This window comes from Antrostomus carolinensis, unplaced genomic scaffold, assembly GCF_000700745.2.
Source record: "Antrostomus carolinensis isolate BGI_N321 unplaced genomic scaffold, ASM70074v2 scaffold12296, whole genome shotgun sequence".
NCBI lineage: Eukaryota > Metazoa > Chordata > Aves > Caprimulgiformes > Caprimulgidae > Antrostomus > Antrostomus carolinensis.
Window position 1 is genome coordinate 8,254 of NW_010319925.1, and position 27,817 is coordinate 36,070.

A 27,817-nucleotide genomic window follows, 5' to 3' on the forward strand; every position below is an offset into this window, starting at 1 on the left:
CTAGTTGCAGTCTCTTTTCAAAATCTCCAGGACCTTTCTTCCGAGAGCCGACTTCCACTGATGGACAAAACTTTTCATGTTGACGATGAGTCTGCCTGTTCGGACATCCTCGTGTCCTGCCACGAGGTACTCCAAGCCTGCAAACCAGCAAAGCGGTCAGGGATAGCACAGCACTACGCTCAAGAGGCCTATTGACACTGCAAAGTCAGTCTGGAAATCCAGTCCTGTATGAAAAAGCACTTATACAAAGAAATATTTACACGTATTGATTCTCTCATATGTCTGTATATCTATACCTCTATCTGTATGTAAGGAAAAAAATGACCTCTCTGGCACATCTGTCAGTGACATGCAGCATACAAACTTTGATTTTGTTGGCTTCTAAATAGAAATGGAAGCTGAGGTCTGGGGACTGCACTACAAGCTTTTGTACATTGTTTGTGAACTGCTATTACCTTTATGTGGCAGCCACCTGCCTCAACCCTCTCTGAATATACCTGGGCCTGGAAATCGGTTGGTTCAGCACATTCCAGCAATGACAGCGCAGGACAGCCCTTTGGGTCGAATTAGCTAAAGAAACACTGCCATGGATCCCTACAGCCTAAATGGGACATGAACGTGCCATAAATGGAGTAAGAAGGAGGATAATCCCTCCTGTGGCAGGAGGAGCCTGGGGCCAGCATCCTGCTGCAGCATGCTTGGGGTACCAGCAAGCGTGAGAGCCCCCCACCCCATGCCCCCTCCCCCTAACACTGGTCTGAGGAGCACCATGTGGCGATACACACCAGCCCGGGGGAGATGAGTCTCCCCCAGTGCCCTCAGTTGCCCTGCTCCATCCTGGCCACAGCAGGGAGTCTCCTCATGTTTTCTTGTGTTTTCATTTTGTAGTTCAGAATAAAGGGACAGTGTCCCCTAGTCAAAGGTCAAGTATGTTTTTGTTTAATTCAATACAATTTGTTATCTACTTCATCCGAGTTTTTGGGCACACACATCCTCTCTTCTGGCAAGTAAACACAGGATATGTGTATGGCAGTATCACCCTTTGCAAGACATTAGTTTTGGCCATGTCAATCCTGCTGTTGTAAACATCAGTTTTCAAGGGCTCCTAAACTTTTCTCCCTTGAGAGAGAAATGTGGCATGCACCCTCAGAGAGCAAGCATTGCCGTGGTTGCTGATTCAGTAGGGCCTTCTTGATTTTCAACCTGATGTTACAGAAGTGTAAAATTAAAATGAATCAAATAACTGAGATGCTGCAAGTCAGGACTTGAGGCTGTGTGTTTTGCCCTGCACTGCTGGCAGGCAGCTCTCTGCTTGTTTGTGTCCATGCTTGGCAGAGCCAAGGAGGGGAAGGGGCTCCTGTTCCCTTGCAGATGGTTGAGACCTTTAAACCTTTCAGCTCAGTGTCCCCCCAGAAGTCCAGCCTGCCTCTGTGGTTATGTGTGGAGGGGAAGGTGTGCAAGGGTAGTGAATATCCCCTCACAGAAACTTAAGCACATTTATCACCTGAAAGCAGCCCATGGAGATTTCATAAATGCTTGGAGTTTTTATTTCTTGCCAGAACCTTTAAGAAACTACCCTCCTTTTGGTATCCCTTTAGCGTAGTGAAACAGAATAAAAATATGTCTTATCTTCTTTTATTTTTATATTTGATCTCCTCTATGTTTTTGGGAGATGTCATTTCCATTATAGCTATGTGTCAGGATATTGTTTTATGTCAGCTTGGCTTTTTATCTGGTTGGTTTTGGTTTATTCATCTGGAGGTCATAAGCTCTTACTCTGAGAGAGGGTTAAATCTGCTAATATAGCATTGCCAACCATTCAGAAATGAATGTGGTAGCTGAAGAAAATAATGAAATTTTTAAAAATATCTGGGAATTTTTTTTTTTCACTTTGAAATTATTGATTCTTAAAGATGCACTCAGTTGATGTTTTCAAGTTTCCCATTAGGACCAAACTTCACAACTTCTTTCCAACATGAAAGCTGAGATCAATTTATATTCATGGCACACCAGCAGCTGCATTTCAAGACAATACCCAACTTTGCAGGGTAAATAATGAGAGCTGGCAAGGCGGTAACACCTCAGGATGTGTCAAATGCCTGCCTTGTCCCTAAAAACAACTGCACCTCCACCCTTTCACTGATATCCAAGTGATCTTCATCAGTTCTGTAATTATCGCTGTCTTTTCCTCTGCTGGGGAAAATCAGTGAAGCTCCCCTGAAGTTAGTGGGGTCACAAAGCTGGGTGTCAGATGCGGGGCTGCCCTGCACGCTCGATGTCTGACAGCTTTCATGGTGTTCTTCCAGGTTCATATTAAGGCAGCTGCATCTGGGCTCTCTTGCTTGAGTTTTCTTTGCATATGGAAAAATAAACCAGCTGTATCTATTTAATTAGAGATTTATGATGTTTTACCAATAGCCAAAGTCTTACTGCGCTTAAACCATAAAGTTCTGCCTAACACTGCTGATTCATGTGACCCTGGCACCTGACAAGACTTCCTGACTACGGCAGCTTGCCTTCAAAGCCAAAGATGGTCACTCCGGTGGAGATGAAAGAAGACTGCAAACACCTCATCAATTAATAACCTTCCTGCATGATCCAGCCTTGCAAACAGCCCTTTCCTCCCAAAGGAAGTTCCTAATGCTGCGTGCGTGAAGGATGTCTCAGCACTGACATCGACATTTCGATCGGTGATTTCCAAGTGTGCGCCTCACAAAAGAAAGCCCTTTATCTGAATTAGTTGGTACCTGTTGGTTTATCTCAGAGTTGTAAAGAAAGGTTTGTTAGTTGGAGCTTAGTTTTGCTCTGTTGAAGAAAAGCCTGAGTCTGCATCTCCTTGTCTGTGGCAGAGACTACATGCACTGTTTAGCCATCACTGGTTATACTCCATTTCAGTGAAAGAAAATGAGAAAAAATTGTGAAGCCACAGCTGCCTTCTCACTGCATTAGAGAATCTCTTCCAAATCTTGTAGATGCAAAATAGTGTTACTTTCAAAGAGATGTCTGCCCTTGAGTTTAGATTCGAACTTCAGTACAATATCATGACTCAGATTTAAATGCGTTTTTGTGGATTCAAATTAGTGTTAGTTTTGAAAAAATACGTCATGTAGTTGTGGTGTGATAGGCACACCTCCCTCCCCCTGGGAACAGACTTAGACTGGTAAAGCTGTAAGACTGTTAATTATACTTCATAAAGAGAACTTTATGTCTGAAAGTCTATAGATTGAACCAAGTTTTTCTCCACAAAATTCAAATTTGAAGGAGATTGCTGTTGGAATTTAAATGATGTAATAGCCAATAGTTTAATCAACACTGGGCTGCAATATCAGCTCATTGGCTTGAGGGGACAGAGGGGTGGGAATGAAATCTATGTAAACATGGTGGAGATGTAATCCTCTGGGAATCAAACCTACCGGGATTGAGGATGGGACAAGTGCAGCCTCTGTTAGTCCAGGATTCAGGGTAGAGTGTCCTCTTGCCCCGAAGGATCTTCAGCTTTGTAGATTTCAAAACTTTCTTGATCTTCACACTGACTTCTGCATGGGAGCCTTTGTCATGAGCTGACAAGATCTTTGTCTTGATTACTGGGAAGACACAAATTCAAACCCAGGAATACATAAAATATTTACAATAGTCTGTTTTGTTTGTCTTTTTTTGTCTAAGGCAGGTGACTGGGTGAAGCAGTGAGGACAATCACTTTGTTACAGTGGAGTTAGCCTGATGCTCCTTGCTGGGGAGCCCAGGGTCAGCACAGCTGCTGGGGGAGCACATACATCCCCACACCCATGGGCAGGAACGCTGCTGGTTGATTTGGCCATGGCTCCTGGACATGCCACGTGGGCAGCAGGAGAGGTCCAATACCTGATTTTTCAAAACTTGTGAGGGCACCATTTTCCCCTGCAGCTCAGCAAAGACTGAGGCTTCCTTAGCACTTTTGGAAATCAAGCAGCAAGCCTTTATTTTAGAGATGGACCTGGAGGCTTTGCCAGCCTTGGCCCAGGCAGGCCAGGCAGCAGGCAGGGTCGTGAAGGGCTGTCCCCACCCTGGTGAGCACTTCTGCTGTTGGTCGTCTTGCTTTGCAGAACCACCAAATCCAAATGCAATGATGGAGACTAAGAAATTGGTAGGGACTGAGGCAAACTGCGGAGTATTTAGAGCTCACAGACACCTACAGGCACACTCCTGCCACCTGGTATCCCACTTGCTGAGCCCCTGCGCGGTGGAGGCTGAGGGCTCAGGTCCCACGCACAAGCCTCCCCTGACCATGCTGATAGCTGCACTGGTAGGTGTCACTGTATGGTGGTGCTTCATTCAGCTCTGCATGTTAGGAAGCTGAGGAAAACCTCTCCTCCTACTGTATGGCCTCCTGAAGCTGATTGTGAACCCCATAATTCATCTGTCTCTTCAGTTTAGCTGATACCTTTGCATGTTGAGTGATGAAAGGGTGGGAAGCCTGAGTGCACTTTAGATAAGATTTATGAACTTAGGGTTTTTGTTACTTTTTTTTTTATTTCTTATCTTTCGCAAGATTAAACACGGTCACTATCGCGGCCAGGGAGCAAGGCAAAGCAGAATCAGATTTTTTCCTAACATTGCTAAGCCAGGACTATATTTCAACAGCTGGCGGCCCCTTGAACTTCCCTTTGTACGTTGCTCCACAGCCTGCAGAGGTTGGGGTTATCTCGCCGTGCATTTTCAGCTTCAGTGCGAGATGAAACAGGTGCAAGAGACCCCTGAAAGACTGTGAAGGAAGGGAGTGCTACACAGAGCATTCCTTGCTCTGCTGCGGTATGAAGGAGGCAGTTCACTGTCACACACCAGAGAGGTCTTGGGAAAAAAAGTGCTTCTCTCATTCATGTAAATCCAATAGACACATAGATAATATATATCACTCCATTGCAACAGCAATGAGTTTTGAACTTTATTGACGGGGGGAAGCTCCCAGTAGCTGCCAGAGCAGTTTTCTCCATGTGATGGCTTGTGTGTTGATCACTGCTCCTCCTTATATTCAATGTAATTCAGATTTATTGATTTCTAGACCGTTCTTGGGACACCTGGTCTACAAAGAGAATTTTAGTGACCCATTTTTGGTGACAGTGATTTCCAGTCTGTCTTGGACCTAGACAACCTCTTGGGCACCCTTCCAGCTCTTGTCCTCCCAGGCTTTTGGCACAAAAGTATTTTAGTAGAAAGAGAGGTGGGTAACAGAGCAAGATGCTTCACCCACCTTGACTTGGCACCATATCTATACATTTTAGAAAGGTCAAAGATCTGCCCCCAGACTAAGCAGCCCATGGGTTTGCAGAGATGGAGCGTTGCACACAGCAGCACCTCTCATGCTTTACACTCTTGTACTGCCTCGCGGCACCTCCCTTTACACCCCTGCCACCTCACCCAAAACTCACCGTAGGTGTACTTCATCCCACAGAAGACCTTGGAATTCCCTAAAACTTGCTCTTTACATTCGCATTTACCTGGGGAAAGAGAAGGAAGCAAACGGTTGTGGATTGTACTTTAAAGATGGGATCCTTCATGGGCAGAGCCTGGGACCTGCCAAAGGTTTTCATGTGGTCCAGAAGCCCCACGCAAAAAAAGCCCTATTTTCAGATCCAGGCTGAATATACAATCTTAGTCCAAGGGCAATTATTCCTTGTTTACATTTTGAAGAGAAGGGAAACAAAGGCCTTATTCTTTTGCCTTGGGATTCAAATAACACGCATGTCTCTCCCCGTGGTATTTTCCACACCGTAATGTACCAGACAAAATTTTAAAAGGAAATGTTGCAGAGGTTAAGGCAGATTAATGACTTCCGTGATCTTAGAACAAGAATAACGTGATATACTTATTTACCTTTAAAATGAAGTTGCCCAGACAAATGATGGAGCTTTCCCCTCAATTAACTCAATTATTGTATCTTCAAGATTTTATCATGCTGCTTTCTGAAAATGCAGGAAATGACGCTTGCCTGCTTGCATGCAGCGATTGCAAGGGAGGACAGCTTGACACTGTGCTGCAGGGACAAACTGCCTCACAGCAACCTCACACAACACTCGCCTCCTCCAGACTGGGTGGGAAATAACTTGCCCAGCTGAAGCCATAGCTGAAATGCTAGGCAATCTTGAATTGCATCGTAAGCTGCAACTGGTGCCACAATTATTGTGGGTATCAGGGAAATACACTTTTATTTGGAAATTTCCAATTCCCTGCACATGAAGTGGCAAAATCCACCCTCTAAATAATGTTGCTGGTTTGTCCAACATGTAGTAGCTCTAGTGGATACAAAGATACATTTAAAACATGATAGACAAAACAAAGAGAATGTTCAACCTTGAAATTTGGAGCTGGGGCTGGAAATTCAAGCAACTATTGCCTTACCAACAGCTAAATGCTGCGTGCAGGCTTTCAGTGTGGAGCATCTGATAGGACAAGAGGAAAGGCCTCAAGTTGTGCCAAGGGAAGTTCAGATTGGATATTAGGAAGAATTTCTTTACTGAAAGGGCTATCAGGCATTGGAATGGGTTGACCAGGGCAGTGGTGGAGTCCTCATCCCTGGAGGTATTTAAGAGTCATCTTGACATAGTCCTCAGGGACATGGTTTAGTCTGGGAATTGTCAGTGTGAGGTTAATGATTGGAATCGATGATCTTAAAGATCTTTTCCAGTCTAGGCAGTTCTGTGATTCTGTGATCTGCCTAACGGGTTTGCATGTCCTCACATTGATGGGATGAGTCATAAGGCTCCTCCAGCTTGTGTTGGGGAAGAAGGTGGTTGCACAGGACATTAACGGGGGAAGGTCCATCCCCTCCTGCAACCGCCGGGTCACTGCACTAATTCTGCGCTAATTACAAGCCAGTGCAGAAGACTATATCCATGCTGGCTGCTGGCAGGAGGGATGGGGCAGGGGAACGTGTGAAGCCACAGTCCTACCTGAGTGCCGGAGTGCCGAGAAGCCCTGCTCGTCCTCCCAGCCCCAGGTGGGCTCGCTGTCATTGAGCACCGCCTGGAAAGGAGGTGCTTCATGATGCCAGGTCACGTCCGAGCTGTTGGAGGGAAAGGGGAGATGGTCAGCCTTCCTCCTGGAGCTGGTGTAAAGCAGGGCCACTACCAACCCGTCCTCCAGGCACAACGTAACTGCATGTCTTGCTAGTGTTAAATGCAAAGGGCAGTTTTGGAAAGTGAACAGGCTAAGTATTGTCAGAGTGGGTCATGAATCCATTTTGGGTTCAAAATGCATTATAGGGATTTATATGCTATAAACATCCCCAGTATGGTAAAGAAAAGCAACATATAAGATCTGGAGAGTGGGATATTATTAAAATGTGCTGTCTTCTAAAAGTCAGAGCCTGACTCTAAGTCCAGCGCATTCAATGCAAGCTGAGTTGTAACAGCAACAATATTAACTCTGTGGTCCCCTCTCTCTCAGATCTTCCCAAGGGTCACATTTTGCTCATGGAGAGGAAGCAACAGTGAAGGTTATGGAAAATACCCCATGCATTAACACCAGCACTGAGAGCCAATAATCCAGCCTCACCAGTGCCCTGCCATAGTGTGCCAGGCACCCAAATGAACTGCAGCCTCAGCTCCCGCTCCATCCTCAATTCCTGACCATACCAAACCCCAAGTATTTTATACAACAGATATTTTTCAGACTGTGTGCAATGCATAAATCAGGTCAGAGCAGTGCCTTCCCTGGGATGGAGATTGTGGGGGGACTGCTGAGGCTGGGAGGAGTGACCAAGACACCTCAACTTACCTGCTGCTAAGGCAGTCACCGGTGCGGGGGTCGCAGCTGCGGGCGCAGTCGCAGGGGCGGCAGCCGTAGGCACCGAAGCCCCAGTAACCGGGGAGGCAGTGGTCGCAGCGGGGCCCCGCCACGCCGGGCTTGCAGGGGCAGTCACCGGTGCTGGGGTCGCAGAAGGTGTGAGGGCCCAGGGGGAGTGTGGCTGATCCCAGGGGGTGGCAGGAGCAAGCTGCAGGGGACACAGTGGGGGAAGAGAGAGCATCTGTGAGTGCAAAAGCTCTGTGGGACAAAGGCGCAGGAGATGCCTTTGAACTCACTGCTCTGCCTAGGGACAGTGATGGTCTTTTTTGTCCTCTCATCCAAGTAAGTCTGACCAGAATCTCCTTTCAGAAACCATATGACTTCAACTGTTGTGAGCTATTTAATTAGTCAGCCTACCCTGGTTTCACATTATGTTTTGCCAAACAGGCCTTTATTACTTTCCTTATAGCATTTGGAGTCCAGTCCAGCCAAGTACCCAGGGATGTGCCTGGCTCACAGTGATGTTTAAGCAGCTGTGGGTGCTTCATTGCAAAAATGAATCAGAGCATAATTGCTTTCTAAAGTAATAACAACTGTCTTGCATCCAGGAGGTTGAAAAAACCCACAGAATGGTCATTCTAATTAAAGTGGAGGCTGAGCAAAAAGGACCCCTCAGTCTCTGCTTTTCTTTTAAAGCCATCATTTCAAAACATTAAAAAAAAAAAAAAAAAAGAATGAGGACACCGATGGCTCAGAGATATGCTTTTACATATACTTGGGACACGGGTTTGCAGAGTGCATGTCAGAAACACTGGCTGCTCTTTTTTTCCTCCCCCACAGCCCCTTTCAGCAGAAGGATGCACTGGGAGCACACTGGGACACACTGGGAGAAATGGCCATTCTCACAAATCAGAAAGGATGCCCTAAGATCGGTGGTGTGAAGTTTTCCTTGCCTATTCTAGGATTTTTCTTTTGTATAAATGTAATTTGTGTCTGTTGCAAGACTACAATCATTTTTCCTCCAGAGATGTTAATCTTTTAAATGATCAGAAATACGGTTATCAAAAGTGTGAGCCAAACCTCTGGCCGTTTGGCACATCAGCAGGCAGCACAGTGCAGGACCAGTAGCCAGGTGACTCATGCTGTCCTTCCCTCAGGGTTTGGTTCTCTGACCAGGATGTGTTACAGTCAGCCTTGTGCATTATGGCAAAAAATTCCCTGCTGAAAGACTTTTGCCTAAAACTCTGTTTACATAAAAACTAGATTTACTGAGAAAATTTCATTTGGAGGGAAAATTTTCTCCAAATTCTAATACAAATTTTGTTGTGTTTTGTTTCATTTTTTTTTTCAACTGTGAAGGCAATAAAGCAGAAAAGCCACTGCATGCAACACAACCTTTCTTTCTCTTAAAATACTTATCGCTGTGCACATATATTTGATTTTGCTCTGACAACATTTTTGCGGTTTCAGGGATTTGACATACCTGGAGTGTCATTTCAAAATATTAAAGGCTAGATTAATATTGGCAGTTAACTTAAGAGGCGATTACAATTCCAAAATCTTTGACAAAGTAATCTCCATATTTTCCCCACCCTTTCCATTCCCAAACAAATATAATTATATAAAATTAAAAGATTAGAAAGCCTCTCCACAAACTGCATAACTAGCTGCAGGCAGTGAACTCTGGTACCTTTAATAGCATAGTTTTCAACAGCACTCATCGAGACTCACATACCTTTCTCCTGAAGTCTGTGAAGTGTTTTACACCTGACACATGTAGCCAAATGCTCTTTTCCTACTAGATGTGGGGTATTTCTGGCATTCCTCAGCCCCTTCAGGGAAAACATCAAGCACTTAAAGCTCTTCTATTCTCCTGCAGTCAGTGAGCTAAACCCACTGCTCAGAGAGAGATTTGGTCCTGTTTTGGTCAGGTTTCAGCTGAGTTTTACACCCAGCCCTATTGGGGTTGGAGCTTTTCATGTTTTAGACAATGTTTTAGCACAATTTTTTCCAAATGGAAAATTTAATGGCAGTGGCAACACCATGGTGAGGCAAGAATATTAAATTTACAAAGGCTGTTACGAAAAATACAGCAGAAAGCTTGTAGGCAATTAAAAATGAGAATGTAATTGGCTATACTTTTTAATAAAAGCTGCAAAGAGATGTGTTGTAAAGGCTGCGTACCCACCTGCATGGACCCCATCCTTCCTGGCTGCTCCCCTATGAGTTACCAAGGCACTGACCTGCTTTCCATTAGCGGCCAGAGAATTTTGGTCTTGCATCCTGGGTGGAGGCCCAAGATGACACTAAATGGCATTAATCTGGATGCTATGGGTGGCATATTTCCAACACGGCAAACATTTGTAACGTGCTACAGTGGGAATGTGCTGAGCAATGCAGAGACATAAAGTGCAGCCCATCCATCACTTCACACCAAGTACAGAAATGAGACTCTAGAGCTCAAATGTGAGCGCATTGTACCGACTTTGAAAGAAATGCATGAAAACAGGACCAAGTGCTTCCATACTGTGGCAATGGCAGGAGGAAAAGGACTTCAGGACTGTTTATACAACATTTGGCAGCTGCAGCTACTGCTCCCTCATGGGGTGCTGTGTTCAGTGTCAGTTTTAAACTCCGTTTTCCTCCTTCCACACAATCTGTACCTCACTGTAGCACAGGTAGTAGGGGACCCACCTCCAGGAAGCTGAGAGGAGCAGCTGAGCAGCAGAGAAAGCACCTACAGACAGTGCTGGGTGGACACTGTGGTGGATACTCAGGCGCAGAGCATGAGGTTCTCAGTGCATGGCCTCAGGACAGTGCTGGTATCATGTGCCGTGGCCACCCCACCAGGGAGGCTAGGGGTTTCCATGGCCAAGGGGCTCTAGTGAGAGAAGGGCTGGCTGGGCTCGACTAGCCTGGGACCAAGAGAAACCTTCCACAAGTTTAACCTTTTTGCTTTCTTTTCCATTTGTAAGCAGCATTGTTAAAATGCCAATTTACCACCTTGTACTACACAGCAGTATCTTGCACGTGACTTACACACACATATGAATTAACAGCCGCCTGTCCCAGCCTTACATGTGCTGATTGGGATCAAAACCCAGTGAGTGGGACTCTGGCGGAGCTGGATTTCCCCGCCTTGGATTGGTGATACTGTTGTGGTTTCTTTAGCTGCCAGCTAACCTTTGGAAGTGACAAATATTTACCCTCAAAAATCTACAGTAGAACAGCAAAAATAAACTTGGCAATTATAAAACCCGATTTATTGTCTGCAATTATACTGTAGCTGAGGCTTAAAAATTTGTGAGGGACATAAATGAAAGGACCGATAGGTATGGCAGGGGGGAAAAGGCATCAGATTGCTGTTTTAAATGGTAGAACGTCTCACTTTATCAGGTACACACCTACTTCTGAGCAAATATTATATACGCTCTTCGCCTACAAGAATCTTTAAAGTATCCTTAAAGATTACGGCTTAACAACTCCTTTATTTACTTTGACCTTGGTATTTTTAAATTTTCAGTGCTACCCCGGGGTTGAGCAATAACGGTGTCTTGAAGCCAGAAGCAAGCAGGCAACGCTGTGGCCTTCCCGGAAAGACTAACAGGGCACCACGCACATCCCTTGTTATTGCAGACCATGGCACGGCCTTTGGAAATGGGCCAGGCATAGGCTGTAATTGGTCTTCTATAATTTAATTTAACAGTCATTAGTCATTTGCTACGGCCCTGCAAGCTGCTGGGCTGCCCCATGAGATGCCGGGTCCCTGGGTGCAGGGAGGAGCCCCGGCAGCAGGAGACCAGAAGGGAAATGGTGAAGGGATCTTAGGGAGGAGAGTACTTGGAAGGGTTTGGAAAGCCCAGAGAAAAATAATCTGCGTGTTTGCAGCAATAAGGTCTCTGAAAGGAAAGCATTCAGATAATCCCCACATTTTTGTGGAACCCTGTTTACGCCAGGGAAAGTTGTCTCCCTGAGATGCTCGAGTAATGCTCTGTAATTCATAAATACCCCCCCCCAAAAAAAGAGTAACAAAGTAGATGTACATAATGCAGAAGGTAAATAAATGAAGACTTTTTCTCACTGTACTCAAGGCTATCTTACAGTTCTTGTCAAATGTATTTTACCTTTGTCCTTTAAATACCAGAGTTCATGAATACATAGTGATCTATAAAGACGCTGGACTGTTGCAATAAAGAGTAACGGAAACAAATTTATAGTCTTTATGTCAGACACACTTTTTCTGGGGGAAAAAATGCGGAAAGTGGAATGCCACAGGCCAGTGATTTAGAGATGAATGCAGAAAGAGAAGAGGACCGAGCATCGGCGTATGTCAACAAAAAATACCCATTAATCATCTCAGCTCCATAGCCTCCTCCTGCCCAAAAGGGCTGAGAGAAACTTTTTACTCGAGTGCCCTGGGATTTGGCTAACATATAGCTAATGATGTGATGTAATGCCTGACTTCATTAGTGCTGGTCTAACTTGCACACAGGCACACGCACACTGTTGGCAGCCCTCCCTTTGAGGCGTGGCTGTTTTGCAGGTCCCAAGACCTCTGTTTCCATCTGGTTTTACAAGGAAGGAGGCTCTGTGCTGGCCAGCCCAGGAGGTGCCATCTGACTTCCTCTCAGACTCTCCAAACAGCCACAGGATTTGAACCGGGCGTTTTGGCACCAGGAAAACCCTACAATGGGTCCCTTGTGAAACTCCATCTCCTTGATGGGCTGCATCAGATGTCACAGGAGATGGTGGCCAGTCCTACAACCTCCAAGGTGAAGAGTGTTATTTTTAGGTGTCCAGGAGACTGCATTCAAATCAGTGCCAAAGGCTGACTTGGCTTCAATGGCCTCGGAAAAGTGCATGCTCTTCCCTGATGCGAGCTGGCACGTAAAGAGCAGGAGGAATTACAAACCCAGTGAAGGCAGCACAACCCCAGTAAAAGCTCATTTAGGAGCTTGAGGGTCTCATACAGAATTTATTTTAGTCTTTTGTCCTGCATTATCAACCAAGATTCAATTAATCCAATTGTTTGTGTTTTATTTTGTTTTGGTTTTTAATCATCAAGGCAGAACCCATGAGTTAGGAAAAAATCCTCAAACCCCTGCTTTGGGTCTAAGTGCAAGATTTAAACCTGTTTTTTTACTAAAGAGACTCCAAAGCAAAAGTTCGTTGCCTAAGTTCTGTCAATAATTACAGAGGGAAAGTATCTAATGTTTCAGAGGAGGAGATTTGGAACTTTGATGTACACAAATAGGTAAAGGAACTTTAAAAAGTCATTAAATTCACTATTTAAAAAAACAAATTTGTGTACATACTACAGCAGTGAAGTAATTATTTACACAAGTAATGGAGAACTGTGGCCAATTTCATAAAGAGAATTAGTGTTGTAAAACAGGCAGTTCAGCTGTTGCTGCTCTTCCTTGCAACAAGTGAAAGGTGGAGAGGAGGAGGACTTCTGTGACAGGCTGGTGGGACAGCCAGAAGTCTCATGAGGATGATGAACAGCAAGGGAGTGGGATAAAAGTGGTTGTTCCCAAATCCAACCCCACAGACAAAAGTGAAACCGCACACACTGTCCCAGCCTGGGGTGCAGCTCCCCACCCCAGAAGGGTTTATCTTCCTTTAAATGCAGGTATTTCTCCTTTGGAGGAGAGAGATATGCTCAGTGTCCCCTCAAATGACACGAGCAGGCAGTCACTTGGAGTTTTTTCTGACACCCATGAAGGTCCTCCTCCAGATTTGGGTCAGTGAAGAGAAATTTGGTGAAGCTGGTGAGTGGATGTAGGCGCAGCGTGGAGAGCATGCCTGCATCCTGTATTTAGCTGACCAGTGTAATGTGCTCAGCGTGGTTTGGGGATCCAGAGTCCCTCATGGTGAGTCACCATCCTCACAGCAGTCCCTGAGGAACGTGGCTTTTGAATCACTGCTTTTGCTTGGGAAATATTTAATTTCACATGTGGCCAAGTCATTGCCTTTGGCCTGGCCTCCTTGGTGTCACGTATTCTGGAATATCACTTAACTTGTGTTCCCATTTCTCCCTCCATGCCCACCTGTTACTGCTGTGCACACACACTGGTGGGTGATGCTGTTTATCAGCTGCAGGCCTGTTGGCTGAAGCACCCCATTTCTGAGGTTGCAGCAATCACCAAACAAGGAGAACTTGCAAACATGATGCAGCTTTTGCTCTCCAAAAATAGCAAGAGAAAGTCAATGAATCATATCTCTTCCCCTGCCCTCAAGCTACAGGGATGCTTGGGATACATTTGTCAACAGCATCTGCAGGCTTTTGCCCTGAAAACTGCACCATTGCTTTTTGCAAACAGCATCAAAAAGGGAATTCAAAGAGTTCCCTGTCCTCCACTGAAGCAAGATTGCTTCAAGGAGGGGCAGGAGATCTCACCATTCCTTCGAGACCCCCCTGCTTGGGAGGCACTTTACTAGTAAGAGGTCACTGACTTACGTTTGCAGGCATCTGGGGCAGAGAACGGCCTCCTGAGGTCCCGGTAGAAGCCCGGCTTGCAGCGTTGGCAGTGCTGCCCTTCCGTGTTGTGCTGACAGTTGTCGCAGACGCCGCCGCTGCGATTGCCTGATGCCAGCCACGCATCCATGTCAAAATGACAAGTGTCAGCATGCCCATTACACTTGCACGCTAAGACAAAGACCAAGGGAACAGAAAGACTCATTAAGGCAGTGAAAGAAGCTGATTTATAGAAAACAGACACAAAAAACCAAACCATGTTTTGGAATAGGAGACCTGACCTAATATTCATTCAAATGTATGAAGTATCATCACATTTTCATCCACACTTCCCAATGTCTAAATGTGACATTTAAGAAAAAATAATTTATTTAACTCTTTTATTTCCAGTACAATGGCAGCAACATGGTCAGGTGGGCACAAGGAGACCTCAAACATTCACTGGTCCTGCTGGGGCAGGATCCTTCCCTCCCTGCTTTAGCAATCACCAGTGTCCCATATAGCATCTGCCAGGCAGGCGCTGTAAGGATGCTCCTTGCATCTGACGGAGGGAAAAGGCGGGTAGAGGAGAGACGTGTGAGAGAGGCCGAGCATCCTCCTTTCCCTGTGCTGGCAGTGGAACAAGCCTGGATGCCTGCACGCCTGAAGTCAGCGGCCAAGTGCGATCTTTCCCCCTCCATGGAAGTGTTGCCCCTTCCCTGGAAGCATTCAAGGCCAGGATGGATGCTGCTTTGAGCAACCTGATCTAGTGGAAGGTGTCTGTGCTCATGGCAGGGGGTTGGAACTAGATGATCTTTAAGGTCCCTTCCCACCCAAACCATTCTATGATTCTGTGATCTGTTTCAACCCCTGCTCATCAAATGTTGCTGGTGGAAGCAGGGATTCACTGTCATTCCCTTGGGGAACATCCATACTGCTGCAGGTGTGACCGCAGGCCACACAGGCAGGCTGATGCTAGCTTAAGTATTGATAGCGTCATAGCCTCAGCAGGATGGCACTCAGCATGCCTGCAAACCTTTCTGGGGTGCTGCAGTTAATCCCCAGCCCCTTTCTGGCTAGACGGCTGCTGTTAACTGAAGCAGATTGCCCTGTGGCCTCTGCAGTCCCCTGCAGCCTGCTCTCATGCCGAGCATCCCTCCCCAGTGCTGCAGAAGTAATCCTCAAATCTCCTCGGAGCCCGCAGCTCCTCCTGACCCCAGTGCCCAGGGGGTGAGCACAGCCCATGTCCAGCAGCAGAAGGCTTATCTCCTGTAAACATGCTCGTCAGTGGTGCCCACTGAAGGGACAAAGCTGGTCCCCCATCACCTCCAAGGCACCGTGGCAGGCTGCAGTCTGCCTGCTGCACAAGACCGTATGTCAAGGAGCTGTACTTGGGTCCCACAGAAAGGCCAAATGAACAGACAACAGGGTTTGTGAGGATTTCCAAGTGAGGGGCTGGGCACACAGGCCCATTGCTGCCATACAAACCTGCGGTGGGTGCTGGGCAGGAGCACAGCATTGGCTCTCCACTTGCTAAGCTGCTTCTCAAGCGCCTACCCACCACCTCAGTATCTGCTGCCTCTTGGAAACGCAGGAGAAAGGCACACAAGGAGGAGGTGTTTCACTCTGGCAGAGGCTCTGGAGACACTGTTCCTGGCTGGCTACTTACACTGACACTCTTTGGGGGCTCCGGTTTTGCCGTCGGCAGCCTGCCAAGGCTGGTCATTGTAGAGTGGGGCGCAGTGCTGGCAGTGGGACCCTGCTGTGTTGTGCTTGCACATGCATTTCCCATGGACCTAGTAAGGAAAAGAGAGCAAGGATCACCCACAGCAAAGCCCAGAGAGTCTCCTGGCCATGAGCAATGCCCATGTACAGGACATACTGCACCAGCTAGATGCTATTACACAGATCAGAAAGAGGGCTAGCATGATGTCTGCCTTTATGTCTGGTTCAGTCAAAGGCAAATATCCTGCAGGTACACTTTCAGTTAGATTAGTATTTGTGGATCTGCATGTCATGGTATTGTATAATCATACCTTTTTTATTTTTTGAGATCTAAAAGGATCTTAAGCAGAGAGTTTCCAGCTGCAGCATGAATTTCCAGGAGAGATTTAAAAAAGCCAAGATTCAAAGCATCCTTGGGAAACACTGTAAAACCTTTCTCTTTTTCTCCCTTCCAAACATGAATACACCTTTGCAGTACTGCAGGAACAGCACCCACAACCTCAGCTCCCAGCTCTGTGTGCCCAGCCGTCATCAACATAAATGAGTACAAGAAAGAAGAAATTCAAATCCCTGAAACATAGATATCTTCTCATCCTAGGCAGAATTTTTGCCCCACAAAGAAAGAACCAAGGACAGCACAAGGACCATGAGTGACTATACTCAGACATGTTCATGACAGATAGAGAATTTAACAGCTAGACAGCCTACTGTAAGCGGGTAATTAGAGATGAAAAGCCAGTGTAGCACATTTGGTGCCAGCTGCCCCGTCAGCCTCTGGCATTACTTGCACTGTTGGCAAATGCAAAGAAAACAGGACGTAGCCAGGGGGCAAGAGCAGCCTGGCAGCCCCTAGATGCAATAAAATCAAGCTCTGAAGTAGTGTGGCTGTGCCAGCAAGGCTGAAGGCCCTGCCTTTCCCGTGGAATGTGGCGGGCCACTACCTACCATAGCTATTTCGGTGGCTGTCTGTGCTTGCAGCTTTACTCTGCTTGAAGTTTTGCTTTCAAATACAGTTTTACTAGGAGTATTTTCAGCTGCAAGTCTCTCCAGATGTCCGATTCATGGCCAGGCTCAAGGTAGGACCAGCATCCTGCGTTTGCTGAAACACAAGCTGAGCGGTGCCTCACCACACCCTGGTGCCCCTTCCTTCACCGGTTGTGAGGAAAGTGATAGAGAAAAGGTGATAATCTGAGTGTGGTTCAGCTTCTCCTGCTGCTCAGTAACGAGCCAGAGACCTCAGTGTGGCCATGTGCTCATGCCACAGGTTGGCTATAAAACCAATGGAGCTGGGGACCTGCACCAGCCACCAGCTGCTTTCAGCACTGGGAGCAACACAGGGTGGTTGGGGTAGCTGGTGATCCGACCCGGAGCTGGGGCATGGCTTCCACTGCTACTGGAAAATGCTGCTTCCCACTCTGTTTAACTTGTGGTTTTACAAGTGTGCTGTTCTTAACGGTATGGCTTGCTGCTGAGACCTGCCACGAAAAAGGTTCCTGTGAAAAATCCAACTAGTAAACAGAACAGAAGAGGACCTTGAGCACGTTGTAAACAGCTCCTGTTTGTTACGTAAATGCACACATACGCACCACACACAACTCCTGGCTAAAGATGACTTTCCTTTCCTTTTCTTTTTTCTTTTCTTTTTTTTTTTTTTTTTAAGTAATAGATTTCAGCTGCTATTTCACAGGGATCAGATGTTACCGATACAGATAAAACTTCAAAATTAACCTTGAAGATCCTTAAAAAGACCTTGCTGAAACACAAGCTGAGTGGTGCCTCGCCACACCATGGTGCCCCTTCAGCAGCAATGCAAGTAGCAAAATCTTTTGAAAACTTTTCAAGTGATCCCTTCCTGCCTTATTAAAATGTCTGGATCATCAAAGCAGGATGAAGCAAAATATAATACAACAACTAGACTGTGTAAGCAATGGACAGATACAGACAGAGTCAGACAGAATGCACAAGCACCTAAGCTAAAGCACAAACACTAAGATAACATCGCTTTCTGTGGTATTTTGGCCTCATTGCAGATATCAGCTGGTCTCACCGCAGATACGAGTTGGTCTGTCTGGCTTATCGTATTGATATGTGCTTAAATGTGTGCTAATGTTTGAAAAGAATGAGAAGCAAATAGAAAACAAACAAAACACATTTGCAGAGGGAATATTTAGTTCTCAAAGTGTGTCTTGTGTTTTCGTATTTTCATTTTTGCTACCACCTACAAAATGTTCTTCAAACTCTCAGATGCCTTGCTTTCCTAAATCAACACTGCAAATAAAATGTCTCTTTCTTCTATATTTTTTAGGCAGAGTCCACAAACAAACCAATGTTACAGAGCTACTTCGCCTACATTTAAATACATCCACCTGCATGGAAACAGAAATTGGTTGAACTTGTATTAGTCATGTGATCATCTTCTGGTGGTTTTGATGAAGCCCTAACTCTTTGATGCCATTTTTGGTTGGGGTTTCTTGCAAGTGTTCTGGCCATTGAGTGGTTAGGGCTACACAGGCTGTAGTAGCCTGAACCACATTTGCGGCCAGGGAAATCTTTCAGCTTGTTCCTCGCCAGACAGTCATGGCTCTTAGGCTAGAAGGACCCACCAGACCTGGGATGTGCGTGATCAAGAGGGGAAGGTGACCTGAGGGAGCCAGAGGGTGCCATGGTCAAGACTAAGTGGTCCCTTGGCGATCATGATGTAAGAAGGACATGGGAGAAAACTCTCCAACAGGGGTATATCTCAGACACAAGGACTCTTGGGATTACTGTGGGGATGCATATTCCCCCTGCCTGTGCCCACAGCCTGCAGCCTCACCCCTCAAAGTCAGCTCCCCCCTTGCCAAAGCTGCACAAAGAATCAGTGGGGACTCAATCAATCAGCCAGCAGCTGCTTAGCATTAATAATATACAGCTCTGAAACACAGCAGCACCTAAGAAACCCTCAAAGGATTAAGCATCTCAAGACACCAGCAGAGAGCAAGGCAAAACTCCCCGCCGAGGAGCATTCACAGTCCCAAGGCATAAGAGCCTGCATTTTTTGAAAGCCCAAGTACTGTATAATAGAGCATGCCGCATTGCCAGATAGGGGGAGGTGGGTGAAAATAAACCAGAGGAGGATGGATATCCCAAGACCTGATGTGCAGCCATTAATTTGGCATGCAGAGCTAATAAGTAAACCAGTGAATAGCTGTGTGTCAACTTCTTAATCTGTACGTGAATGCTAAAGAAAGATGTTTTTCTAACTTAAAAAAATAATTAAGAAGTCTGTGATGGAGTGTTTCATCCTGCTGCAGCAACAGCAGATTTGCAGGCTCTTCACGAGGGGCACTGAAAAAAAGCCAAATTTGGAGATGGTGAAAATCAAGTCAGCAGGTGTTTAGAGAGCTCCTGAGGCAGAGGAGGGCATGGCACTCCTCCTATTGATTGCTTGTAAAGGTATGATGCACCTGGGAGGAAGGAAACAAAGAGTCTGGCTGAAAAGCTTAGAAAATAAAAGAATGGTACCATTCTGACTTCTGCACACTGGCAAGCGCAGGACTAGCACAGAGGTCCATGGGTGCAGGCTCCTCAACGGGCTTGGCAGGGCTGGAGACCTGCTCCTAGGGCCAGTGATGACCGCTCAGTGAGTGCTGTAGCAGCCTGGGTCAGGAGGAGCCACACCTTCCCAGTCCTTATCATAAGGGCACTGCTTCATGGTCTCCTTTCCTCTAGGGTTTATCACAACCAGATGTGTCATCACCTTCATCAGATGCTCCCTCCCAAGCACACATCCCACTATGGGTCCTGCACCCCCTCCGCTCAGCTCGGTGTGGGCTGGGATGGCCGTTCAGTAGCCCAGCCTGACAAGCACACTTTGCAAACCTGTGCACCCCCACTTGCTCTTGCTGCAAGGACTCGTCATCTCAGCAGAATTCATGTTTGGGTGAGCAACCATGGGGGCACAGGATGTGACAGTCCGGCTGGCCCCGCTCCTGCATTGGATGTAGTCACCTAAGCTCCAGTCTCTGGGAGTAAGCTTTAGAAAAGGCAGCCGGGTTCCCAGTTCCCGTGGTGCTGAGCTACTCAAACAGGCTGCACCCCAAGAAAACTCTGCCTCTACAAGGTCCCCCCAGGTCCCACGGTGGCCCCAAGCCCTCTCAGCCAGGCAGAGCGAGGTGCAGACCTGCTAATGAACAAGACAAACAGCCAAATGGCCAGTCTCAGCTGAGAGAGGGGAGAGAAATGGGCTCTTTGATAACTTGTTTCTCAGTGCAACTGTTTAGTTAATACCTTTTTTTCCCTATTCCTTTTTTCCAGAAATTTAATGAAAGTCAGAACTACGTGCTTGCCTTAGGCTGCTGTATTTATTCTCTTTCAATAGCATAATAATGATTACGGCCCAAAACAGCTCTGCTTTGAACATCTCTTCATGCTAGCTTTATCCCACTGAAGAAAATCTCTTTTTTCTTCTACCTAATTCCAACATGACAGAAAAGATTTTTATGCATTGGAAACAACAAAAGAAGTGAATATTAGCAAGCCCTTTCTTGCAACCCATAGGCAGACAGGTATTTTTTTAGTTGTAAAGAAATAGTGTGACAGCTGAAAACAGGAGAAAGACAGGACAAGAAGGGGTAACAGAAGGAAAAGAGAAGTGAAAAACATCCAACAGAATGTTGGTATTTTTTTTAACTTATGGTCAAAATTAATGCCCATAAGGGCTGTAGGAGGGCCAGATGCAAGACTGTGATGCCCTGTAAATTCCCCATCGTGCTGGAGAGCAGCCCGGAGCAGCTCTGCTAGAACCCAAGGTAGAGCGAGGAAATTATGTACCTGGCCTCAGGGATTTCTCCAGAGTCTCAGCACCTTTCTGAAGGCAGAATGCAACCCCAAAAAAAAGAGTACATTTTTTCCTCCCTTTCCATTTACCTTGATTTTCATTTAAATGTAAGCCATACCCACTCGGGTCATTCTGGAGCATCACTAAATACACAAACACAATTCCCAGTATGTCTCACCACTTTAAGCATCCACACAGCTTTTGACTCATTTAAGCAGCAAATCCTTCTCATACCATTTTTCATTTTGTCATGGGGTCTTTACATCCCAGTTCACTTTCACACTGTTTCCCTTCTTAGCTTGACAGCCCCTGTCGCAATGTCAGTCATTAGAGGGCACAATGCAAACAGCATTACAAAAGTTGACTTCTGTAAGATAAACGAGCGACTGATTTCACTACACAAAGACAGTTGCTAAGGCATGCTTCCTTCCAGAGCCTTTTGTTGCTCAACTGTAACTTTCCAGCACTTCCTTTCAGATTGCAAATACATGGGGTTTTTTCTTTAGTTCAATCCTATAAAATACTTTCCCCCCCTATTTATCATGTTCCAAAATGTTGGGAAGTGAGAAAGAAATGCTGTGTCGAGGGAAAAATGCTTTCAGTCACCTGTTTTGAATTGTTTTATATTGCAAAAATTTACCCACTATATAGAGTCCAAGACAAACGCACTACTAAAAGAAAATCAACCTTCCAAAGACCTGATAGAGTAAATAGGTTAAATAGCTGGGAAGGACAACTGCTTTTAACAGAGTTTCTTTCTTGGAACTGCTAAAATTGTATTTTCTCTATTTTTTTTTTCACTTTATTGGAAAATGGGCGTGCTATCAGCCCAAAGGAAAATCACAGCATTCATGCTGAGTCTCTGGTGATAGCTTTTAAACTGTGTTGTGCTTGAGCCACTGTGCCAATTTTAGAACCAATGCCTACTGGCTGCTGTCAGCACGCGGGGAGGTATTCTTTCCCAAAGCACTAGACAACCAAATTTATGCATGAGAAAATTCTCATCTCCTATCTTGTTCTTGTGAAAGAATACAAAGCTTGTTGTCCAGGGTGTGGGGGCTGTCTGGTGGTTTTTTTTAAATTCCTCATACAATAGGCTTTTCTCAGTGATGCTGGAGAAGACCTTCAGCATCTTTTGATGTCAGTAGCACAATACTAATTTATAACAGCCACCGGCTTGGCCACATGGGAAGGGAGAGGAATATTCACCCTGCCCGACTACACAGAAGTGCTTTAGCATGGTAGCTCAGTCTGCCTGGGATCCCAACCATAGCATATCCCCCCTCACCCCTTTATAACTATGGAAGGAGCCTGGGGAGATCAGCTGGCTAACTTGGGTACATGAAATGCATGCCTTAAATTAGGTGAGGTATACTTGGGGTTTGGTACCTCATTGTCAGGCAGCTGCCAGAAATCAAGTGCAGATGCATCTACTAATCAAGTTCATGAACTGGTTTGTCTGTTCAGCCTAGAAAATAAGGCACAGTTCATGGAAAAGTCCTTGACTTACACTGAAACAGCACCTTGGACTATTAAAGAAGCTGCCATTTCAGTATGGCAGCAGCATCACACCAGACCACTCTGGGCGCATGTCTTAAGACTGTTGAAGCTTCTTCATGCCTACATTTTAGTTTCCCATTTTCTTTCTTCTAAGTAAAGATAGCTGCTGTATCCCATTATTTAAAATGTCATAGAGAGAAAAAGTGAACAAAAGGAAGAACAAAACCAGACCCGCTCCTTTCTTCTCACTCTATTCAATGCAGGTGAAAGACATCCAGACAGGGCTGCACTAGTTGGAGTGCAGGAAAGGAAAGAAAGAAAGAAAGAGTGAGAAATATTAGATAGTTGATAATACTGGATTATCAATGAGATAATGAAGTCATCAATTGATAATGGGATTTCATCTCATAGAGATAAAAGCAGGAAGCCCCAGCAAGGACACAGCCCTCTAACATGGATGACTCAGGCCAACAATGGAAACCATGTAGCTGTTGCAGGATTCTGCAGGCAGGGAGGGCCAAGGAATCTCTGGGACGGATTAATTCCTGCCCTCACCTTGAGACAGAACTGCACAGCCCAGGTGAGGTACCTCTGGGTTTTCTTTCCCCACTTTGGAGTCCTAAACTACAAGATCCTACCTATTCCTAGGCTGATCTCCTCTTTCACAACTCTTGCCGCAGTGGCAAGCAGGCCATGGGGATGTTTTAGCCGGTAAGGGGCCAAGCATACACTGTAATAGCTCTATGACAGAGGTACTGGCAAGGGGTGAGAAGCTCCTATGCATCACAGCAGCTGAAAGAAGAGTCTTCTCATGGCCACTGAAGATCAGGAGGGTTCTTGTGTGTCTGTGAATCCATTTCTCTACTCACACATGTTTCATCATGTAACGCAGGTCACAAACTGACCCAACTGCTTTGCATGGTACAGTGTGAGGTGTGTTTGTCCACGCACATCTTTTCTTGGTCATGCATTGGGCTGTTGTTGATGAGGTTTGGGTAGTGACCCTTTGAATAAATTTGGGAGAAGTGAAGAAGAGAAGGAAAAGTATCTGTGTCACCTTGACAGCTGCCTGTTGCACACAAGTGTATAACAAGGGACAGTCAGGATCATACTACCCATAAGGAGCAGCCCTTGCCATCATTGGAAGGCAGCCAGTTCCTCTCTGTAGGCTTCCCCTGCAGCTTATGGAGAGATAAGCTCCCCTAGAGCAGGAGCCCCACCTGTATATTCAGAATTCACCTAAAGTTTGACAAGGCATTTCTGGTGCTCAAATAAATCCAGAGTTTCCTACATAAATTCTTTTCTCCTTTAGGAGAAAGGGTGGGCAGGGGAATCGCTGACAAGCTTTGCTCTGTGGTACCCACACAGCGACCACCACAGAGAGGAGCATCACTGAGAGTTTTGCAGCTGGACAGTGGTGAGGGCACAGAAACAAACCTCTTCTCTTCTCAGGCCCTGCCTATTGCTTTTTGCTGTTGGGGCTAATGTGAAATATTTTTTTTCTTACAGCAAATGTTTGGACTTTGTGACGTCCACCTTTGCTCTCATCTAACTCAGAGGAATCAAAACGGAGGTTATTCCACCTCAGTGAACAGAGCTAGAGCTGCTTCTGCTGGGGTGGAAGGAGCCCCTCATTGTCCATGGAGCAACCCTGTTTGCATCCCACCGCCACACCCCAAGGATGTCCCTGGTCAGTGTTATCTCTTGGCTGGGCTGGACTTCTAGCCTCCCTGCAGCCATTCAGAATATTTTCCTTCAAAACTATCAGATTCCCAGCACACGATGTCCCAGCCCTTGAGAAGAAATGCATTCCATGGGAGAAAAGCTGTGGCAGTGAGCTGGGCCACTGTCCCAAGCTCAGTGGAGCATCCTGGCCCCCTGAGTCAAGCCCCTGCACCAAACCTGCCTAAGCAGCAGCCGCCAGCACCCGCGCGTCCCTGTGTGGCTTTGTCAGACGCGCTCTGGGTGAGATGGCTGAAATGCTTCTGGTCGCTTTGCGAGTTCTGCCCGAGATGCAGCAGCTATGCCCAGCGCTGCCAGGACACCCCGGCTTACTGCCCAGGGCAGCCCAAGAAAAAACAAATATATATCACATCTGGGTCTTCTGCTGGCCAAACAGGGACTGAAACTGAGCCTGCAGTTAGGATTTTGCCTGTGGGCTGCGACTAAGTAGGGGGTTCAGAAAACTTGCACGTACTCTTTTTACAGACACCCAGAGCCTGGAGAAGGATCACAGGTAGACAGGAGAGCACCAGAGGAGCGGCACAATAGAATTCCAGCCCCTCCAGCCAGTAGGTCAGCTTCATTGGAGGCCCAGCTTACATGCCTCTACTCAAATGCACACAGCATGGGGAATAAACAAGAGGAGTTGGAGATGTGTGCGCACCTGCAGGGCTATGACCTGACTGGCATCACAGAGACATGGTGGGATGGCTCCCATGACTGGAGTGCTGGATTGGAAGGATGCAGGCTCTTCAGGAAGGACATGCAGGGGAGATGAGGAGGGGGTGTTGCCCTCTATGTCAACAACCAGCTGGAGTGAATGGAGCTCTGCCTGGGGATGGATGAGGACTTGACTGAGAACTTATGGGTCGGGATCAGAGGGAGGACAAGAACAGGTGACATTACAGTGGGGGTCAGCTACAGGCCACCCAACCAGGAAGACGGAGCAGATGAGGCCATCTATAGGCAGACAGGAGCAGCCTCATGGTCACAAGCCCTGGTCCTCATGGAAGACTTCAAACACTCTGATATCTGTTGGAAGGACAACACAGCAGGGCTTAAACAGTCCAGGAGGTTCCTGGAACGCCTTGTTGACCCCTTCCTTCTCCAAGTCCCTTCCAACCCATACCATTCTATGATTCTATGAGTCTCTGAGTTTTTGAAAAGTTTTGGGGTTTTTTTAAGGATCATAAACTTGCTTGAATTTTGATGTTAACTCTCTAACTCAAGGGATATTCTTCAGGAGTGCTCTCATCTAAATAAGCATAAAACCAGAGCCAGATTTTATAAACATATTGTGAAATGGTAATGTGCTTCCCAGTTTTTGCAGTCCTCCATTTTACAGTGGGGGTTCTGCTAAAACTTCCTATAGATACAGTTACATAAAGACAAGACTAAAGTCCCCATCTCACACTTGAATGACTGAATTCTGAATTCTTCAGAATAATCTTTTATATGACTTTTTCAGGTGAAATGTACAAAAACATTCCCTCTCTGAAATTCTACTCTCTTTTCAGAAGTTTCTCTGACTATTTCCAGCTAATCAGCCATAGACCCTGCAATCTTCTGCCCCTTTTCTGCTCATTCACAAACATGTCTTGCTATCATCTTGGAAATAATCCTCTTCTCCCATCCTGAAGCAATGCACTGGCAAATCCCCAGCCTGGTACGCACAAGTGGGGTGCCACCACAGCCCCCGAATTGCAGTAGCCTTGTGCCAGACAGGAGCCTGGCATGGACTGGGCTCAGCCCCAGCTGCCCCAGTCCTATGGTGGAAAAAATGGTATTGGGAGAGTAAGTATCTTAGCATTCCCTGACCCTCCCTGCACACCGTGGGGCTACATCGCCCCTACACCGGTACATCCCTTATGGGACACACAGAATAAGCTGTAAGGCACAGTGAGATGAGTCAGTCTCACTGCAGAAACATCACTTTTGGGACTCCTGCCACATAGACATTTATAACTGGAGTCAAATTTCCAGTCCCCTCAGGGCTGGTGCAGGCGCTTGTTGCTATTTCTTGCTTTGGTGTTCAGTGCAGTTTTGGCACTTGATTCCTTCCTACAGCACCACCTGTTACTTGCGCACTATGGTTTCCATAGGCTAGAGCCGTACCGGAAGCATATTTGGCTGCAGGCTCTGTTACAACTCTCAGCAGTGCTCTGGGTTACGCTCCTGTGCAATTGTATCTCACTGAAATAATCCTGAGCAAACAGCTCCTTTCAAAGACTTTCGCTCAGGGAACACCTGTGGAAAGCAGAGCAGCACTACTTGTAACAGCCTTATCAATCATAGCGCTGACTGACTGAACAGAACTTCAAATCAGTATATTTTCAAGCTGTTGCAAGACTAGCTCTATTAGAATGGAAACATGCACGCTGTCTGCTTCGTGTCTGAGACCATAATTTAAGTGAAATGAGAGCTCCCCAAAGAGTTGGATAGATGCCAGACCTCCTTACCTCAAGTAACTGCCTTATGGTTTTTTTATGATCTTTCCCTTTCTAGTACTATTCATCAGATTATGTTTGACTGCCCTGGCTTTCCCCACCGCTCCTCTGCCAGCAAAGCCAGCACTTTCAGAGGCAACCAAGACAGGCAGAAAGGACAAGATGTGTTTGGGGCAGTGAGACCAGGGTGTCCCTGGGCTGGCAGGGTGCAGGGATGTCGTGCCGTGCCACAGGCATCTGAGACGTTGTCCGCTGCTGTGCCCATCACCTCCCCAATGCATTAGGGACTCTCGCTTCTCTATGATGTGGGAGGACTGGGGTTGAGGTCTTGGTCAGGGCCGAGGGATTTGAGCCCAGAGCTCTTGTGATGGGAGTCCCCTCAAAACTGGAGCACAGGGTTTTCATCCATAGAAAGGTATTGCAAATTGCAATGGAAAGCCTGGGAGTGAGAGGCAAATGCCAGCTCTCCTGCCTCCCAGTTCAGGAGCCAACCCGGTATTTGAGGATCCTCCATAAGCAATGGCCGTCACAAGATCCCTAGTACATTCAAGGAAGCTCTCCTCCCTCTCTGTCTTTAAAATGCCCTGCATTTACCATCTTTTAGTTGTCTTCTAGATATTGTGTTACTGAGAGTTAGTGTCTGGAGGAAGAATGGAGTCAGCAGTCAGGTTTGTTTTATTTTTTTTTTTAAGGATTCACCTGAAATAAATAAATTACTGTGGAGCACCCTTGAAGGATGAGAGTCCTGGTGAACCTCACACCAAGGCACCAAGGGAAGCCCAGCGCTTCAGCCCTACATGGACATCACCTTCTGTGTAATGACCACTTTTGCTCACTGTGCTTGGAATTCAGGGTGTCACATGTCAAATACGGCATCCTTGGACCTATACCATACTCTATACTATCATCCCTTCTATTAAATTTTAAGACTCGGCTTTCCTGCAGCGCAGACATTGTTGGATGCATGTACATACCACATGGAAAACACCAGCTGCTTTGACGGGCTTGAATCCGTTGACAGGGACGCAGTGGTCAGCATGGCCATTGCAGAAGCAGCTGCCCTTCACGATGAAGTCATAGATGGCGTAGTGCAGGGGCGGCGGGGGCTGCGGAGGCTGGGGGGCTGGGAGGCAGGGGCAGCCCTGTCAGCCGCACCCGCAGGTTGGTGATCTTCAGCTGTGCCTGGGCTTCTGCGCTGTACGGGTCTTCCACGGCATAAGGCGGTGACAGGGCTCGGTATATCACCTGGGCAGAGAAACACAGCAAGGAAGTGGAAAGGAGGATGTCAGCCAGCCTCACAGGGCTCTTGTCGTGCTCTTCCCCCTCTGCAAGCGATGGGAGAAGCAAATACAAATCCATCCTGGTGTCCACAAAGTGACCCCCCAT

At 46.5% G+C, this 27,817-nt stretch overlaps 1 protein-coding gene across 1 annotated transcript; it reads right to left on the reverse strand.

Annotated features, from left to right (window-relative positions):
- On the reverse strand, positions 1 to 27,817 carry LOC104526090 (netrin-4-like). Its single transcript, XM_010169446.2, is given in 9 exon segments — positions 1 to 137; positions 3,414 to 3,584; positions 5,406 to 5,474; positions 6,927 to 7,039; positions 7,753 to 7,969; positions 14,222 to 14,410; positions 15,888 to 16,014; positions 27,406 to 27,577; positions 27,579 to 27,817. Coding segments are annotated over 9 exon segments (1,434 nt in total).